The sequence below is a fragment of the Notothenia rossii genome (assembly GCF_949606895.1).
Source record: "Notothenia rossii genome assembly, chromosome: 8".
In the NCBI taxonomy this organism is placed as follows: domain Eukaryota; kingdom Metazoa; phylum Chordata; class Actinopteri; order Perciformes; family Nototheniidae; genus Notothenia; species Notothenia rossii.
In genome coordinates, this window is record NC_136906.1 from 69,255,312 (window position 1) to 69,268,033 (window position 12,722).

Sequence of the window (12,722 nt, forward strand, 5' to 3'; positions counted from 1 at the left end):
AATATTTAACTGATTGGTGAATAATTTAGGATAATCGTGTATAATTTTAGCTTTAGCTGTTATACTCGACGAGTTACACTGATTACTGACTGCCACAATTAAACACGAAAACAATGTAATAAAAGAGGGGGAGAAAACTAAATTAGACAGTGATTTTAATAGCAATCTAACAAGATCCAACAGAGGAATGGGCGTCTAGATTCACGATGCTCATGACTGTCATCTGACAGTCAAATGAAACCCGATGGACATCTGGTGTGCCAGCCAGACTATAATCGATATTTGAATTAGGTAAATTCTCAGAGTTAGAAATAATAGCATACACACATATAAGACGAACACTGGATTATAGACAGGTGATGTGACAGAGAGACATTTTCCTCCATCAAAATATATACAGTTGCCAGTTAGGTGTAGCCTAGCGTTGATGACATATCCATAGATACTATCGTTAGTAACTGACATTAAAAACAACGTTAATGGTGAAGCCCGTTAAATGATGCCAAAACAAGCCAAACACCCATCGCCGAGAGCTGCCTGCTAGCTACAGATAGCTAGATCCTGGGTGTTGGTGGATCCAAACAGAGGGATGTGTGGGCTTTCACGGATTAAAACATGTCAGCAGCAGAATTAATCTCCTCCGTTTTAATGTACCTTCTTTGTGCAGTGACGCTGATCTAGCCAGCCGAGATGCTCGTGAATGCAGCAGCCTGTGTTGTTGTCTCCTCCACAAAGAACAGCCAGACAGTGATAGCTAAGAGGCTAACCGAGCAGCTAGCTAGCTGAACCTGAACCACCATCAGCGGAGACTGGCTCTGTCCATCCGCCGCTGGCAACTCGTCGCTAACTGGCTACGGCTAGCACGTTAGCCGAGTGTTTATGCCAACGTTGTTTTCAATGTTAGCACGTAGTTGTTAATGATACAAGCATGTCAGTGTCGCAGTGGGCACCACGGAAAAGTAATGTCAGAGCTGCCGTCAACAAAGCCGGAGAACCTCAATAAGCAGTGGAGTGCTTACCTCTGTTGCTGCTGCTTCTTCCTCTGCCTGCAGCCGCTACTGTACACTGGCAGGGCCCGACAGCTGGGTCACGTGACAGGAACGTGATTAAGACCAATTAGATCATCACAGTTCTCATCAACAACTGGAGTTGTCTAATGTCTAATTAATGTCTAACATTAATGTAATCTTAAATATCAGGATGAAAGAATAATGGACATGGTTGTAAAGCTATATAAATAATTTAGGTAGCATTGATCAGTTAAAACATGTATACAAATGTGTTTAACAAGTATTATTTCTGAAGCAATGGCTTATTATCACGCATTGTTGCAAACAATGACAATAATGCTTAAAATGAAGCAATTTCCCATTTAATAAGTTGGGTAATTTCATGTAGAACATTTGTTTTAATAAGTGATTGCAAGGTGATATGTTTTGGTGTATCTGATTGTTTTCATTTCCTTGCTACCTGTTTATGGTACATTATACATTTCCATCATATTTTCTTTCAAGTTAATAGCCACATTATTTACAGAATTTACTTTCAATCATAAACATAATTTAAGGTTTTAATATTGAACATGATGGACTTTTTTTCTTTTGGACTTCTTTTTTGGAATGTGATATGATACATTTCAATTTATTAGTCTGCTGTGGTTTTTGGAAGTACAATATCCAAGCTAGCACATGTTTAAATCAGTATATACATTTTTCTAAACACCCTGCAATGGAATTTGTAAAACTATAAAAACGGTATTTATATGTGAACATTGTCACAGATCCCACTCCGGAACACACGAGGGCAGCACGGGGGAGAGCTAGTTTCCCTTCTTTTCCACCTTCTCCAAAAACATGGCTGCTCCCATGGCTCTCAGACGAGAATTATTTTCTCTTGGAAGGGTTCTTAGCAGAGTCTCAAATTTGGTAAGAAACGAATAGATTTGTATTTGTACAACACCTACGAACAATGAACTAACGTATCTGTTTGAGAAGGAGTTATTACATCTCACAGTTTGGTCCCTGACAGCCGTTGTAGCATGGTGGGTCGGTTGTACAGTAAATGTCATTTCTACATGTTTACTAATGTAAGTGTATTTACAGGGACCGAGAGTTTTGGGTGCCTGTTCACCTCACATAAAATGCTATAAAATAAGGTAAGCTGCAAGTTCACTTCTTCACTCGTTTTTTGTCTACGCAGTTTATTATTAACTGCAATACACCTGGACCTTGCATTAGAGCTGTTGTCTGCAAAGTACATCAACTAGGCATTACAAGATCCCCCTGCCCTGTTATCTGTTTTATTGCTATGTTTGCAGACAGTGACATTTATTGTACCTTTTTTCAACAACAAAAAAGTTTTAAATAAGTATTGATTTCCACCTATTTTTTTGTATTGTGAAATAGGCCATACATTAGTGCTGGACTGGAGTCTCACAATTTCATAGCAAATTATGTCTACTCTTTAAACCTTAAAAATATTATTTGTTTCCATGATAATCTAGAATAGATGATAGCACTTTTGTATAACTGAATAATTCCCTTATATGTGCAAATGTTTTGATCCACATCACTATCAAATTTTTTAAATAACATTATTACTTATGTTCTAGACCTGCATTATCTACTTGAATGTGGTAAGACGTGTTACATGTGAATTACTGTTTTGTTGTTGCAGGTCTCTTCTACCATTAGCACCCAGCACTTCCTTCCACACAGAAACAGTGCTTCGATCAACACCTTCACCAGTGAGTTATCAGTCAAATTCAATCATGTTAGACTGTTTTTTTAACTGCTCAAGGTTGAAATAATACAAAAAAGACAGATCATATGCATTTATTGTGTTTTCCTTTGTTTCCCTGCAGATCACTGTCACAGAAGAGCCTGACGCACTGTTTCAGAGGGTGTCGGTGCTGGTCAAAGGTCATGACAGAGCCGTGTTGGACAGCTATGAGATATTTGCCACCATGGCAGCCAATGAGCTGGGCATCACCCAAAACAAAGTGTGAGTAGCCTCCTGATACCTTTTTTAAGCTACTAAAATCTTTACTGAAGACCTTTTTTGATGAACTTTTGTTCTTCTGCCACAGTTACGAACCTCCAAAGGACATGGACAGATTGACGCTCCTGAAGTCGATTCACATCTTCAAAAATCACAGAGTCCAGTATGAGATGAGGACGCACTACCGGTGCATCGAGGTGATGATCCTGAACAGGGCTAATTATGTTTGTTTTATTCAATTAGTCGATGGTTATTAAAACTTCAAAATGGTTTCAAAAGGCATTTCACTGAGGGTTGTGATGGCCAAAGCCTTAACTAGGGTTAATTATTTTTAACAATTACTGCTTCAATTTATTATTTCTGTGGACTTGTGTTTTATCTAAAGGCTCTTCTCCCTGGAGTTTGGCATGTGTCTACTCAAAAAATTGACAACACAAAGTGCCCCTGCCCCTAAAATGATGAAATTCCTGACCGGTTAGTGGTGATTTGGTTATGAATCTAAGTCCCTTCTCTTGTTTTTTTAGCTGTCTCACATAACTGGCTGCACAGCACAGGTTTACCTTGAATACATCCAGAGGAACCTCCCTGAAGGTGTAGCCATGGAGGTGACTAAGGTAAGCAACTATCCCACCTGCTCAATCTAATGCTGCATTCAAACAGCCTGAATTAATGTGTTTTTTCCCTTTGCTGTTGTTATCAGACAGCCATGGAGAAGGTTCCAGATCACATCAAAGAACCCATGTGGGAGGAACAACCCGTTGATGACAAGCCCAGCCAGTGAAAACGTTGATCTAATTACTGGATGTTTTCTCAGAATTGAATATGTTAAGAACTGCAATATTAACATGTAGTTTTCATGGATTCTTAAAACTGCTCAGCGTAATGTTTTCAGCAATATCCTCAATATAGAGTTCAACAACAGAACTGGCATTCATTACATCAACATGTAAGTCATTATCTACTGTCAGTTGTGTTTTCATTGCTGTTCTGTTGCAAAACAGTGTGGAATTACTGTGTTTTTTCAATAAATACATTATTTAACAGACTTATGTGCAGTTATTTAAAAGGAATTATAGTTTATAATAGAACTTCTACTTTAATATAACATTGTTTTTGTCAAATTGTAGATGATGCAGTGGTTTCTAATTCTGTATGATGAACACATTCTGTAGGACACAAGACCAGCACACAATACATTTCTTTTTTTGCTTTTATTGAATTATTGGTTTACAAAGATATTTCAGGGCAACACAAATAAAAGTAAATGACAATTTAATATGTATCTTCTGCTTAACAGTAATAAATACTACATGGCTTACTTATCCTGAGATAGATGGCTATTATACTTGTAGTCTCCATACATTACCTGAAGGTGTGCGTATACTGTCTGTTCTTGTTAACATTTGACAGTACAGATATACTTACATGTAAGTTGGTAAATCCAAAATGTATTTATTGTATTCATTTATTAAAAAACGAAATACCACAACCTTTATTCAATATTCCTCACGGTCTCGCCAAGTTTGTTACTGTTGCACAGTGGTTTCAACTTCCCTCCTGAAAGACAGAATCTCCAGGCATCAGAGCAAGGGGTTTAGAGATAAAGATACAAGAGGAGACTCACCTTTTCAAGTTCTCGCCGCTGGTGACTCGGGGGGGACGGATGTGAGGGAGGGTCTGGGATCCTGTGGCCTGGGAGGTAAACTGTACTGTGTGCCCCCTTCAGGAGACAACAACAGTCAGGCTGCTATCATTAACCAAAGGGAGAAACAAGAGTGGACTGCAAAGACTGGAGAGGCAGCAACATGTAGGAAAAGTGCTGAAGACAAGAAAGAAAGAGCAGGAGGAAAGTGCAACACTTGTTTTGACACATTTATGAAAGAGACTGGCTTTGATGAATACCTCTTGAGGTATTCCGAGTGCTTCGGAAATAAAACACTTTCATTCAGAAAAAATGGAAAGTCCTTTGTTGCACTGGCAGTAAATGCAACATGCAGTATTAATAAGAAATGTGTCTTCATAGGATTGTGCTTCAGCTTCACAGCTGGGGTTTGTTTTATCTGTATACACTCAGTAGAGCTAAAATAGCAGTACAATATGGAGCTACATGCGTTCACAAAATAAAACAAATGTTTAGTCGTCAACAATTCATGGTGTCTGTTTATCACTGATTCTAGAGTAGATCATTAATTTGATCATCTTCTTTTTGCTATAACCTAATATAAACATCTATAACTTCTATATTTATTAATAAAATATTTAAAATGTACAGGAGTGTAGGATACATTATGCATTATAAGAGTGTTAAATGAAATAGACAAATCCATTTTAAATCAATTTACAATTATTGTCAAGATATTATCCTAGCAGCACACAAATATTAGAGTCCATATCAGAGTGTTTATCCTTTGCAGATGATGTCCTCCTTTTAGACATGCAACCACTGAATTGGAACTGTGGCATTACTCAAGTTGAGCGGTTCTGAGTCCTCTGGTGAAATTCATAAGGTAACATAAGGTCATCTTTCAAGTTACTAAAAGGGCAATTTAAAGATGCATTTTTTAGCCTTTTAATATCTGCAATAAGCTTCAGCTGTCTGCAGGCTGAATGTTCCGTTAAAGGCTCTTGATCGTCCAATCTTATCCTAAATGTATATAATAGTGTGCATTTATGCAGTGGTCTTAACATGGATAAAGTGTTCACTTTCAAATATGAAATACTATTACTGTGTACAGTTCTAGATTTGACATTGCAATTCATTATTTCCATATAATACAGATAAAGTATAATGACAACTCTCAGACTTGTTTGTGAATAAACAAAAAATAGAGAAGTTGGGTTTATTTTTATTTTTATTTGTTTTTCCACGACTACGTCATGTCTTGACGGTTTTCATTAAAACACAATCACAGGTTCACAAAAGTTAGGTAAATTACAGTTAAGAGAGTATTTATAAACACTTCAAAAACAGTCAAGAGTAACTTGTCCTTAAATGAACGGTATTGTCTTTATAAAATCTATTAGAAATCTATTTTCAATATACTATTAATTTGTAATGTCTTTTCCACTTTGTCATTACAAGATAGTTTGCTCTAGAAAAACATGAATGTTTAAAAAGCAATACTGGTGACTCAAAGCAGCTGCACATTAATGATATACAATATAAAATAAAATACTCATGAATACTTGACAAGTGTCTGTTCACTTGAAAATTGTGGAAGTGTTGAACAAAAGTCACACCACTGCTTAGTAAAGTTATAATACTTAACTATTTCCATGTAACAATAGGTAATGTTTAAGAGGTTCAAGTTGTACTAAGCTAGTTTACAGTGGTGCTCGAGGGATGCTGTGCACTCTTTAATTACTTTTCACCCAACTTTCCCCATATTCAAATATACATTGCACCCTGTTTTTTTATTCTTTATTATGGATCAGGAACGCTTCTTAAGGCAAGAACCACAGCACATTTAAAGAACTTGAACAATATGTTTTCTTCCCTTTCAGAACAGGGGTTTCAAACTTGTTTAGCTTTTTCTTGACAATGTCAAATACTTCCTACAGTACCCACAGTATTTCTGTAACATATAATACAATGCCTTTACATTGTAAAAGTTGTGAGGCATTTTATGTTGTCATTTTCACATAAATTATTTGCCAGTAGACAATACCATTATGCAGACATTTGGCCACAGAGTATGTCATGAAGATACTCAGAAACTTAGTGTAACACATAATCATGGGGCGTTTACTGCACCACTGTGGGCCCCTTCTGCATTAACAAGTGTTTGGTTATTGTTTTTAGGGCAGGCTGTGTTAAAAGCGTCGGCCACCAGGGGGCCCTGGCCACCTCTGGCCTCTGCCAGGTGGGCGGTGAGGAGGAGGAGAGACTGGTCCATTGTGGTAGCTGTGTAAAAGGATAAAATCACACATTGGATTCTTGGCTTTGGCCAATAAGGGCACACTCTGATAAGAGCAGCCATCTGAACTAATCCAGTCAGGGGTGTGATCCCCTCTGTTACTGTGTACCTTTCAATGTCATGTATTTACAGTACTTTGTCCACTATTTAAGGCTTCAAATAGTTGCAGTGGGTGTAATTATCATTAACAAACTAAGCAAAAAATGTTGTCTGAAAAATTGTTGCAGTAAGACAGATTTGTGGGCTATTCTATTTTTTTGATAAACAAACAGAATTGTAATTATGAGAGAATAATGTAAACCCTAAAATGAAGGCTATAGTGAGGTATAAGAGGAAAGAGACATAAAGGACTGTACATTGTATACAACCCCTCACTGTTTAGTGCATAGCACAAAATTAAGGAATATAACTAGTGTAGGCTTGTCTCAAATCTCACCGGATGTTATTTTGAGGAATCTTAAAAGTGTTCAAGGAAAGTGCAGAGAACTGGGACTTACAAAGCTTGAGCGTGGTTATAAAATTAAAACAGCTCTTACCCTCTTGGGCCTCGGGGGTGAAAGTGGCGTGGAGGTCCAGGGGGGGGCATGCCGCAGCCTCGAGGGTGTGGAGGAGGCCCTCTGAAAGCAGGGTGACCTGGAGGAGGGGGGGGACGGGGTCCGTGCCTACAGACAGCAAAACAAAAAACGTTGTATGTTTTCAATCAGAAGCAACCTGATGTAAGGATACACACGAGCAAAAGTGAGTGACAACAATAGGAACCAAAGAAGATAAGATAGACTGTTCCAAAAAAATGTATGTTTGAAATGTATATAACTTAATATACGGTAGCTATAAAAACTAGACATTTTGGTCACAAGTTTTTAGAATCAGGAGGATCGTTCTTTAATCTCAGACAAGCAACTCTGTGAATGTGATTGTGCGTGAGCCGGTTACCTGTGCATGGGTGGAAAAGGGCCTCTGAGGTGCATGGGAGGGGGGGGAGGAGGAGGGCCCATGCCCATTGGTCCACCCCTACCTCGATGACCTCTCATGTCTGGGTAAGGACGCATCCTCCTCATTCCTCTGAGAGGAAAGAACAGGAAATGCAACTTATCCATAACATGGCATTTTTTATACAACAAATCTCTAGGGTGATTAAGGTGATTCCCTTATATCATTTATAACCACACAACTCAAAAAGCAACTTTCTGAATGAATACCACCTAGTATATTTCAATATTTGTACCTCATGGGTGGAAATCCGTTCATGGCTCCTTCTGTCCCTCGACCTCTCCCGTATCCAGGTGGACCAAACCCTTTTATCATGCCCCGCCCCCCAGGCATGCCGCCTCGACTCATCCGACCCGCTCGACCACGGCTTCTAAACCCACGACCCCTGAGGAGATTAAAACTAATTTGAGGAAAAAATTGCCACTCTGCAACAAGTGTGCAAGTGTTGTTATGATCACCGCAAATTGGGCAAAATCAGAAAGTATTCAGGTAAATGAAAGCTTCTCATAATCATGTAATGCAACAGTTCACCATTATGTATCCATAAATACAGTATGAGGCTGTGAGGAAACGCGAGACTTACCTAAATGTGTTATCCACTAAGGTTTTCTGAGGTTCATCCTTGGAAATCCTTGAAGTTTCGGTCACATTTTCTTCTGTGTTTGCGTTCATCTGAAATGATGCAAGTCAATATTTATATACATTACACTGTCACCCTTATAAGATTATTATTTAATAAAAACGTTCTTATATATAAAAAAACATATCCAACTCCTCCATAGACAAGGAAATGATTTCTACATTCAAAATGCAAATTCACGTTTTACACTTGTGTTACAAAGCGATAGCCATTTACTGCCTTTTGCTCTCTTGCAATGTTGTATGAGATAATTCTTGATAAGAAAAATACTTTAAGGCATGTGTTTCTACATTGTGACACAAGGCTGTAAAACTTCACTCAGCAGATCTTGGAAATATAAAACCTCTGTATTGCATTCCCTACATTACTCCATCATCGAGTGTGACACGCTGTGCACGCAGCATGCCTCACACTGAAGCAGGTGACAAGTGTTTAGGTAAAACACGGACATAGTCAAAGCTGATAGCGGGAAAAGTATTAATAGTCACAAAGCCCAGATCGCTAAAAAATACAAAATCTGTGAGGCTAGACAGTTGGGTTAGACTTTTGAAAAATATAGGGGAAAGGTACAGTAAGAAGTGAGGTTGCTGTGAAGGGAAACTGCCTCTACAATATCTGGGGAATTTACATTTTAGGAGTGACTTTCAAAATATGCCCTGAAGGAGAAACCGCCCCAGAAGAAAAAAAACAGAAAAGCTGTTACTTGTTTTTCTACCTGTGTGTTTGATACTTTGGTTGAAGATCCAGCAAACAACAAAAGCTTAATATGTGCACAATACTCCCTAAAAATACACTTATTCTAAAATAAACTCTAAAAAAGTATGAGGAGGTCACCATGAGCAAAGAAGTATTTGCAAGTTTAAAAACATTCACATTTTTGATCATTTATTATTCTTTCACAAACTCTGGCTTATGCAATCTTTCAGTTTTTCATTTTGTAAGCTGTTTATGGTGTTGTTGAATTGTGGTGTACTTAAATTGTGTTCGTCCCATTTATTTCAATGAGGTTGGAAGTCCCTTGATACCCTTATATCCTCAACTATATCTATGAGGAAATCTATTTACACATATATCTATAGACACTTGTGGAGCAGTTATTCCTTCAAATGAACTGCCTTTAATTCATATACACTTTAGAGGCTTAAACTCTGTCATGCAGGCTGGCACACACACATACTCTATCACAGTGTTATTTGTAATTAAATAAGCCTGAAGTGCAGAGCTACAGGCACGTCGAGCGTCATGGAAACATTGTTATCCTGATCCTAGAGACGGTTAGAGCTGTTTCATTTTAAGCTAGGACAATCAGAGGGGCACTGTTCAACACATACACTTAAAGTCTCTAATAATGCTCCTTAATACTGTGCAGCATACAGGAGCTAATGTCGAACACATGTGGTTACATTTTAACGCAAAGGGCTTGGAGGGCCCTTTCTAATTCCTGGAATAAACAACGCAGAGACGACCTCAGCTGGCACACAGTATACTGTGTCCAAAACTGTGTATTTGTTATACATAATATTCGACTAGGCATCTCAGATTTGAACAGCTATTTTCTTAGATATAAAATACAACTAAAAGCCCGAATAACAAGATTGTACCTAAACGTTATTCGTTAAATAAAAGGGGCGTTTCTGTGGTTTTCAAACGCTTTGGTGAAACACACAGAGATGGGACTTACTTCAGTTGGTGTCTGATGCAGGCGAGGTAGATTAAAAAACTAAACCACCTTCCCTAGTAGCTAGTAAAAATATATATATATTAGAAAAATAAAAACATTTACAACATTTCCAGCAGCTTCTGTTGCTCTTAGCGTTTTGAAATGGCGACTTCGTCAGGCTTTACTTCATCCCAGGTTGGATATATTTGTGAGGAACACATTATGTGGATGGTCACGCCCACTTGGAGGAATACTGTTGTCTGATTGGCTACTTGTTGCTCTCAGTCAGCTTGTTTTGGATATTTCGGCCTTCTGATTGGAGGAATTGGCTGACGTATGTTCTAATTGTACCACTCATCCTGAAGTGAATTAACTGGGCCAAGTTCAAAACATAGGCTATTTATTGTAGTTGTACGAGTTGTACCCATTTGTGACCGAAAACTATTTTTAAAAATAAATAAATAATTTGCCAATTCACAAATCTCAAAACGTTTTCTAAATAAGTTAAACCGTTTTGCTGAAAAGTTAGTATTTCTTAAGATAGTCCTACTATGTTAAGTCGTTGGTTACATGATAACAATCAAGTATGTGGTATCTATAAACTAATAACAAGTTGATTATCAATATCAATTAAATATTTTAAATGCCAAGGTCAGGTCCTAATTACAAATGCAAGATTTTAGATCAATCAGAACCAATGTTGTGCTATTTCACATTTTTCATTAAGTCTCTTGGCACATGGGTAAGGGTAAATACCTGTCTGGGTACGCAACCTGGAAATGACACATTGTTTATCTAATGGATGTGTTTAACAGTGTATTAACAGGCCTGATATATTCTATAGTAAGGAAAATAATAGACATTTTAACTCGTCAGTTAAAAAAAAACAGGACTAGTTATTATATAGCTTTCAGACACAACTTTAATATAGGCTATTATGAAGCTACTTAAACTTTAACACAAACACCAACAACATAACAAATATGATGAGGTTTCACTAAGTTCTCTGCTCACACGATACACAAACAAGGTGGGCCTAATAGGAGAACACCTTCATCAGTAAAGCTACATTTCATACCAAGGGGAAAACATATACACATAGAAACAATCAGCAAACTATATTTCCAAACATTTAATTCACAACTCCAACAAAGGCAGCCTCATATACAAAGTAATGGTCAAGTGCCCAATAAACAATATTTACATCACGAGAAGGGCGAACAAGAGAGCAATTTAATGAAATCAAATGTTAAAGTTAACTTAAAAATGTTGTGTTACTCATCGAATATATAAAACTAACTCCATTAAATGTCCAGGTCAGAGTAAACCTTTTGCGTAAAAAGTAAATTTGCGTCCGTTACGCGTGGCCCAGAATGTCTGAAAGCTTGTTGATGTATTCAATAGTGTATTTGAGGGTCTGTATCTTGGTCAGGGGTTGGCCTGTCTGACTGTAATCTGGCGGCAGGTAGTCTCGGAGGTGGTGCAGAGCCTCTGCAAGACTCCTCATCCGCATCTTCTCCCTCTCGCTGGCCTTCACGCGTCTCTTGGTGGACATCTTGGGCTTGCCCTGCCTCTGCGCTTTGGAAGAGGCCCTGCGCTCCGGGAAACCGTAAGGGCAGTCCTTCATCTCCTGACTGCCGCTGGAGAAGCACATCTCCGGGGAAGAGCACATGGAGTCTATGGAGGACTCCGGGGAAGTGGACTGAAGTGAGTCATGATCTTCTCCAAACGCACCCTCATGGCTCTTCCACTCAGACAGGATTTTGGCTGTGACAACATCCATGTCCATGTTAGAAATATCCTTCCCGACAGTCGTGCAGCGAGGATGACATCAGGGGTGAATGAGAGGTTCTGTGAAGGAAATTTTTCTGCAAGTTGTTTTTATATAGAAGCAGATCTCCGGAGCTTTATGGGTTCACAGCTCAGGCGAAAAAAAGTTCAAAGAAAACCCCAAGTGCCAAAATGCGACCTTCCCGAAGGTTCGTTATCACTGGGGTGTGAATAAGGCTAAATCGACGGATAATGTGATGGAAAGAAAAATAATTAGATTCCCTTGTGTGTGAAATTACTCTTTAAAGTCTTCACGACGACAATTATCAGTTTGATGTGATTTGTTTAATGAAGGATTGAGAGGATGCTGTTTCACCTGAGAGCTTCACACATCTCCGGCAAGTCAGGCCTGCGTGTGTCTTCAGTCTGGAAGTGAAGCAGTCACAAAAAAAACAACACTATTTTGTAACTTACCAAGACAGCCTTGCAGATAATTTTTTTGGAGATACATCTTTGTTATTTGTATAAATCAAGACCCCGGATATGTGATTAGGTAGATCATTTGATATATATAATTTGTAAGTCAATAATATTTTTCTTTATCAATTTAATACAGCTTAAGTTTATACAGTATCATAATTCTCATGTTTCATTTCATTATTATTATTTTTTGTTCGAGATCAATCCTGTTTTCTTTTTTCTCAAGAAATGTTCCCTGTGTGAGGGATTAATAAAGTCTTCTTCT

At 38.1% G+C, this 12,722-nt stretch overlaps 4 protein-coding genes across 7 annotated transcripts in view; 1 reads left to right on the plus strand and 3 right to left on the minus strand.

The window, feature by feature from the left end:
* The window catches only part of tulp4a (TUB like protein 4a), a 30,663-nt gene extending 29,035 nt beyond the window's left edge, over positions 1–1,628 (minus strand). For 2 of the 3 annotated variants that reach the window (XM_079642800.1, XM_079642798.1), the window contains exon 1: positions 1,020–1,628. The gene's annotated coding sequence lies outside the window, so the exon portion shown is untranslated. The other variant, XM_079642799.1, reaches the window with a different exon arrangement.
* Positions 1,629–1,767: 139 nt separating this feature from the next.
* Positions 1,768–4,045, plus strand: mrps10 (mitochondrial ribosomal protein S10). Its single transcript, XM_079642817.1, has 7 exons — positions 1,768–1,925; positions 2,103–2,155; positions 2,677–2,746; positions 2,864–3,003; positions 3,089–3,197; positions 3,525–3,614; positions 3,701–4,045. The coding sequence occupies exons 1-7, from the start codon at positions 1,854–1,856 to the stop codon at positions 3,779–3,781; spliced, it is 615 nt and encodes a 204-aa protein (XP_079498943.1). The 5' UTR covers positions 1,768–1,853; the 3' UTR covers positions 3,782–4,045.
* On the minus strand, positions 3,862–10,408 carry LOC307014711 (uncharacterized protein). Of its 2 annotated transcripts, none has more exons than XM_079642818.1 (5): positions 8,491–10,408; positions 8,143–8,292; positions 7,851–7,979; positions 7,454–7,579; positions 3,862–4,720 (listed from the first exon to the last, which is right to left on the minus strand). In XM_079642818.1, exons 1-5 carry the CDS (start codon positions 8,577–8,579, stop codon positions 4,621–4,623), a joined length of 594 nt encoding a protein of 197 aa, XP_079498944.1. In that variant the 5' UTR covers positions 8,580–10,408; the 3' UTR covers positions 3,862–4,620. The 2 variants fall into 2 exon arrangements, with proteins under 2 accessions (XP_079498944.1, XP_079498945.1); XM_079642819.1 differs by lacking the exon at positions 3,862–4,720 and adding an exon at positions 5,835–6,904.
* Positions 10,409–11,277: 869 nt separating this feature from the next.
* Positions 11,278–12,705, minus strand: msgn1 (mesogenin 1). The gene has a single exon (XM_079642823.1). The coding sequence runs from the start codon at positions 11,994–11,996 to the stop codon at positions 11,565–11,567; it is 432 nt and encodes a 143-aa protein (XP_079498949.1). The 5' UTR covers positions 11,997–12,705; the 3' UTR covers positions 11,278–11,564.
* Between the last annotated feature and the right edge of the window lie 17 nt (positions 12,706–12,722).

Coding starts and splice junctions, on each gene's coding strand:
- mrps10 (XM_079642817.1), top strand. CDS start 1,854: ATGGCTGCTCCCATGGCTCTCAGACGAGAATTATTTTCTCTTGGAAGG. Junction 3,004..3,088: donor GGCATCACCCAAAACAAAGT/GTGAGTAGCCTC, acceptor CTTCTGCCACAG/TTACGAACCTCCAAAGGACA. Junction 3,198..3,524: donor CGCACTACCGGTGCATCGAG/GTGATGATCCTG, acceptor TTGTTTTTTTAG/CTGTCTCACATAACTGGCTG.
- LOC307014711 (XM_079642818.1), bottom strand. CDS start 8,579: ATGAACGCAAACACAGAAGAAAATGTGACCGAAACTTCAAGGATTTCC. Junction 7,580..7,850: donor CCTTTTCCACCCATGCACAG/GTAACCGGCTCA, acceptor TGCTGTCTGTAG/GCACGGACCCCGTCCCCCCC. Junction 4,721..7,453: donor CACCCCCGAGGCCCAAGAGG/GTAAGAGCTGTT, acceptor TGTCTCCTGAAG/GGGGCACACAGTACAGTTTA.
- msgn1 (XM_079642823.1), bottom strand. CDS start 11,996: ATGGACATGGATGTTGTCACAGCCAAAATCCTGTCTGAGTGGAAGAGC.